The 6,000-nt window shown below is 42.2% G+C and overlaps 1 protein-coding gene across 1 annotated transcript in view; it reads left to right on the top strand.

The window, feature by feature from the left end:
- Positions 1-440: 440 nt before the first annotated feature.
- Positions 441-6,000, top strand: part of elapor2b (endosome-lysosome associated apoptosis and autophagy regulator family member 2b) — a 127,599-nt gene continuing 122,039 nt past the window's right edge. Inside the window, exon 1 of the mRNA XM_060842588.1 lies at positions 441-669. Coding sequence (XP_060698571.1) covers positions 565-669 — 105 coding nt within the window. The 5' untranslated portion in view covers positions 441-564. The remainder of the gene's footprint in view (positions 670-6,000) is intronic.

Genomic DNA, 6,000 nt, shown 5'->3' with positions numbered 1-6,000 from the left:
GTTCTGGGATATTTCAAATTTTGAGACAAGACATTGAAATAGCAGGGCTGAACAGCAAATTTTAATTTTCAGCTTTATTTAAAGTGTGAAGAAAAAAATGACGAGTTACATTTCCAGGCTGGAGAGGTTGAAGTTGTCGGGTTAGAGGAAGTCAGAGTGATTTGATATTCTGGGGAAGGACTGGCTTAGGAAGGAAGCCTGAGTGACCCTCGAAGGATTATCAAGCGATCCAGACTGAGGAACCTGGAGGGTGATGATGGCAGAGGATGTATTTACTAAACACACATACACACATACAAGGATGTGCAGGGAGCTCTGAAGAGCTGGCGCGCGCGCCCGCCAGGCACAGGGCGCGTGCCTGCGGGGCGGGTGCGCGCATGACGTGCCGGCTGGTCCCTGGGAGGTGCACGCGCAGCCTGGGTGGAGGAGGAGGAGGAGGAAAAGGATTGGGTTTATTTGTGGCACAGGGAGAGAGGGTGGAAGGCAGCCTGCCTGCCTGTGTGTGTGAGTGTGTGAGTGAGTGTGAGCTGGCTCTTGGTGATTCCCTGCACAGCCAGCAGCCAGATGTCTTTGCCAGAGCTTGCCCCTTCCTCCTGGGTCCCGAAAACCTTCATCCTGAGTGCGCTGCTGGTCTCTGCTGTGGCTTCAGACCTCCGAGTGTGTGGCAAGGTAAGTCCCAGAGACAGCTCCCCATCGCCTCTGTCTGCCATGATTTAATGATGAGGGGCTCTGTCTCCAGGGTTTGATCGCGGTGGGGAGAGAATGTGACGGTGAGTGCCCAGCATTAGTGTATCCTCCAGGCAACATCGCCCCCCCTTCCCATTCATAAGGGGCTGATCATTATTTCTGTGTGTCTTATTGCATTCATGAGAATCCTTTCAAAATGAGGATGCGTTGCCCCTCTCCAGGGCTGGCCTCCTGATCCAGCAGTTTGCAGGATCTAGCCTCATCGCGTCGGGGAGCAGTTGTTGCTGTGTTTTGGGTAAACGGTAATCCACTGGGGCGGTGCAGTGAACCATCGGAGTCATTTTCAACGCTGCGATGCGATAAACTAATGCCATTTCCTCCCTCTTTACAAAGCGTGAAGTTGGGAGTTCTGAGGGATTCCCGGGGCCGGTGAACAAACAAATCTGGGAATCTGGTGTTTGTGGCCGAGGATTGGAGCCACTGAATTGGGTCTGCCTGCCTATCACTTTAATCCCTCTTTAATTGCCCCGGTCACCTCGCTGACAACACCATGGGGACATAGCAGCGCTAGAAGCACAGATTTGTAACACGAATATTACCTGTTTAAAGCAGTCACCAGGGACTAAACCACAGGTTCACCCGACAGGTGAAAGTCAATTCCAATTCACTTGAAAACAAACGAATGCCTTTCAAACTATCCAAACAGCTTTTGGGGATCTGTAAATAATCGAGACTCCGTTTTCGTGTACACAGGTATTTTTATTTGAGCTAATCTTTAAGAAATTGAACGGCGTTTTTAGTTCAGGGCAGAGGCGATCTGAAAGCGGTTGGGGTAAATACTGACTCAAGTTCATTTCCTGGAGAAACCGGGGGCCCTGCTCCCCTCTAACCCGAGCGTGGCACCTGCTGTTATCAATGTACTTGTTATTTGCAATGGATATTTAATGTTTTATATTATCCTATAATTACACCCAAACGGCTAAACCAGCATCTATGCAATTCATATCCATCTCATGACTAACAGGTGAGCAGTTTTGGTCCCCTTATTTAAAGAAAAATCTCATTTGATTGGAGGCAGTTCACTCGGATGATCCCTGGGATGGAGGGATTGTCTTATGAACAAAGGCTACATAGTAGGGACTCCACTCACTGGAGTTTTGAAAAATGAGAGGTGATCTCATTGAAGCATATGGGATTCTTAAGGGGCTTAACAGGGTGAACGCTGAGAGGATGTTTCCCCTCAGGGGAGAGCCGAGGATCAGAGGGTATAGTCGCAGGATAATATGGTGCCAGTTTAAGACTGAGATGAGGAGGAGTTTCTTCTCTCAGAGATTAATGAGTCTTGCTATACAGAGCTGTGGGGGCAGAGTTCTTGTGTATATTTAAGGCTGCGATAGATTCTCGATTAACCAGGGGAATGAAGGGTTATGGGGAAGAGTAGGAAAGTGGACATGAGGAATTGCAGATCAGCCATGAACCTATTGAATGGTGGAACAGGCTGGAAGGGCCTAAAGGCCTACACCTGTTCCTATTTCTTATGGTCTCGGCTTGGTAGGAGAAGTACAAATTGAGTTTGGATACACTTGTGCTCTCCTTGTCTCCTGTAGAATAGACTTGACAACTTTCCTACGAGTGAGCATTGGTGTAAGACTTGACCATGCACCTGGAATGGTAACTGCATATGAGGGCTGTTATGGTGGAGTAGTAGTGTCCCTTCCCCTGAGCCAAGAGTCCTGGGTTCAAGTCCTATCTGCGCCAGTGGTTTGTAGTTGCATCTCTGAACAGGTTGGTTTTCAAAAAGCACAAACCCTGCCTAAACCGTTTGCATACATATGCAATTGCCCAATCTTAATTTCTGACCTCAGTTATCACCACAGTGAGTTTCTGTGGGTTTAACTATGTGGTTCATGATAAATACTTTCAATAAAGTCCAGCCCTGATTTGTTGAAAGGGCCATCTCAAAACTGAATAAAGCTCCAGGCATGTTCTGTTCACATTTGCAATTGTTCAGAGGGGAACCAATTCACCCATCCTCACCTGGTGCTAGACTCAACCCGTGCTATCTATCTGGATAACTAAAGTTCTTCTTGGAATAATGCTTGTGAATATTTTCTGCACTTTATCACCTATGCATCCCCTTTGAAAGTGCGATTCCTACAGATGGGAGCTATACCCGACTTGAAGCTGATCGATTGTTGACACAAAAAGTATAGAGCAAAGATGTTTTTCACATGGCACTGCATTTAGTGGAAGTGGTGTGTAGTGGTAATGTTACTGACCTAATAATCCAGCACCTGACACTATTCCTATGGGGGCATGATATCAAATCCAACCATGGCAGAAATTTTAATTTAATAAAAACCGAAACTCAAAAGCTACTCCATTGGTGACTCTGCAGTCATTGGTAATTGTTGCAAAAACCCAGTTGGTTTGTTAATATCCTTTCAGGAAGTCACTCTACTATCCTTATTTGGTCTGGCCTTTGTGTGTGTGGGTCTCCTGTAATGTGGGTGATTCTTAACTGCTCTATGAACTGATCTAGCAATGAATGACTGGTGACAAAAGCTAGCCTTGCCAGCAATGCCCTTATCCTGTGAAAGTAGGGAGAGGAAAACCCTCTAATCTTTTGAATGACAGAACATGCTGAAGGAGCATTTCGATATATTCCAATGACTGGGAACTTAATATTGTTGAAATTACATTTGAAAGATATATTCTGTATGCATTATTTCTACCTCAAATCTCATTTAATCTATTCACAGTTCTCTATCCTGATTTGTTTTAGTGTCCTATGCCTGGATTTTAATTGACATAATCTTGATAAACGGGATACTGTCTTTATATGTAAATCCCTGTCATGTGCAAGTGATATCATGTTTCGTTGTGATTCATCATGGAGCAATATTTGTTTACAACAAAGTTTATTTTTTTGTAAAGACTTTTTCCATTTTGAATTGAGTGCCCATTATGTGTGAATAGCCTCTTTGTTAAACCAACATTCATGTCTTCTTCTGTTTAATAATGTACAGGATTGAGATACAAATGTCCAATGGATCCTACACTATCCACCCTTCTATTATTTAGCAGAATTTTAACAGAACAAAGCCTTGCACAAGACATGGTCACATTATATTCCACCTTTTGTCATTTGTATTTGTAATTTTCTTCTGAATAGAATTGCATAATGCTGCTTTTGTTGGTATGTCGAAAATGTTTATAGTACTTTAAGTGTATGACCAAAATTTGAGGACTCTTGATTACATGCTGGAAAAGGGCTCATTGGCTTAATTATGGTGAAAAATAGTTTTCAATTGCAAAATTTAATCAGTAGCATGACAATGCTTATTGACAGAAATCCTTTGGTGTATATAATTTGCATGATATATCAAATGTATTAGAAAAGTCCTTATTTCATTTTAGTTATTTTTAGTTTGTGGAATAACCATGAACATTTTAAAATTGAGTTTCCATGCCTGTCATATTGACCCATAGAGCTGCTTTCACTGCAGCAGACACAACATGTGATGCATTCAGATTGGCTGTTTCTATTTTCATCTCGTCAATCTTGTGTTGTTTACCTCTCCTTCACCTCAGTCGGCATACTTTAGGGAATTCGGTTGGGCCCAGGTGTGCTGTGCGATTGACAAACAAGACATAAGCCAACCGAAAATGATGGAGAATTGTTGAGGTTAAGCTTATGTGGAGGGATGGCCAAAGACAGATATGATGTTTTACTTTCAATGTTTTTGAGACAATGGTGAAGTAAGCCATTTAGACACCAATGTCTTGTTTCACACTGAACAAGACAATTACTCATCTCTCAAATGTTAACTCTATTTTTTAAAATTCATTTGTGGGCCGCGGGTGTTTATGGCTGGGCTGGTATTTATTGCCCATTCCTAGTTGCTCTTGAGAAAATGGTAGTGAGCTGCCTTCTTGAACCGCTGCAGTCCGTGTGCAGGGGTTGACCACAATACCCTTAGGGAGGGAATTCCAGGGTTTTGACTCAGTAACAGTGAAGGCATGGTGATGTATTTCCAAGTCAGGATTGATCTCTCATCTCTGATGCTGCCAGACCTGCTGAGATTTTCTAGCATTTCTGTTTTTAATTTCATATTTTCAACATCTGCAATATTTTATTTTATTTGAAAATTTTATACAGTCCTTTGTAATTTGGTAAAGGGAACAATAACAACCTGTCTAGTGCATGGCAGAGGCAGGTGGATGAGCAAATTTAATTTTAAGTTCTGAGTTATGATAATGGAAATCAATTAAACCAAAGGTATCAGATGTAATTTAGTTCCTGCAGTGCCAGAGGGATTACTGTAAAGGCTATCTTATTTATAATATGTATGATAATTTGGATGGGGAAAGTGAAGATACTATTGCCAGGTTTGCAATTGACAGAATAATAGATGGGAAGGCACGTGGTGAGGATGACTCAAAGAGGGATTATAGACAGGTTAAACAAGTTGACAAAACTTAGTGCATGTAATATAATGTGGAAAAATGTGAGGCTGTGTATTTTGGGAAGAAGTGTAGAGGACTTGAATATTTTTAAGTGGAGAAAGACTACAGAGAGCTACTGCATAGAAGGATTTGGAGTCTTTGTGCGCAAATGTCAAAATGTTCGCATCCAAGTTCACCAGGGAATTGGAATGTTTGCGTTTCATTCAAAGGGAATATCTTTTAAAAACTATACACGATACAAGATAGACCATGCCTAGAATACTGTAAAAGTTCTCTTCCCCTCGTTTTAAAGAGAAAAGTTATTTTTGAAAAGTTAATTATTTTTGAGAGAAAAGTATTTTTTCTATATCTGAGGAAAGGTATACAGCCATTGGGGACAGTTCCCAGGAGGGTCACCATAATGATTCTGGCTTTGGAAGGATATTCTTATGAGGAGAGGTTGAGTATGTTGGCCCTGTCCTCAGTGGAGTTTAGAAGATTGAGGCATGACCTTTTGTTTACTTCAGGGGCTTGATGGGGCAGACACTGAGAGGTTGATTTCCCTTTGTGGGAGAGGCTTGGACCAGCGGGTAGAATCTCAATGTAAAGGGTCAGGTTAGTGAATCTGTGGAAGTCTTTTTGGCAAAAGCTGTCAAGGCTGGTTCATTAAGTATATTCACAGCTGAGACTGACAAATCTTAATCAGTAAAAGAATCGAATGTTATAGGCAAAAGGCAGGAAAGTGGAGTTTAAGATTATTAGATCAGCAATGAACTCATTGAGTGGTGGAGTGGGCTTGATGGACTGAATGGCCTATTTGTGCTCCAATGTCTTATAATCTTAATGTCTGTAAGTAGAATAAAC

The sequence above is a fragment of the Hemiscyllium ocellatum genome, chromosome 23 (assembly GCF_020745735.1).
Source record: "Hemiscyllium ocellatum isolate sHemOce1 chromosome 23, sHemOce1.pat.X.cur, whole genome shotgun sequence".
Classification (NCBI taxonomy): domain Eukaryota; kingdom Metazoa; phylum Chordata; class Chondrichthyes; order Orectolobiformes; family Hemiscylliidae; genus Hemiscyllium; species Hemiscyllium ocellatum.
Note: the sequence above shows the minus strand (reverse complement) of the source record. Positions and strands in the feature narration are given on the sequence as shown.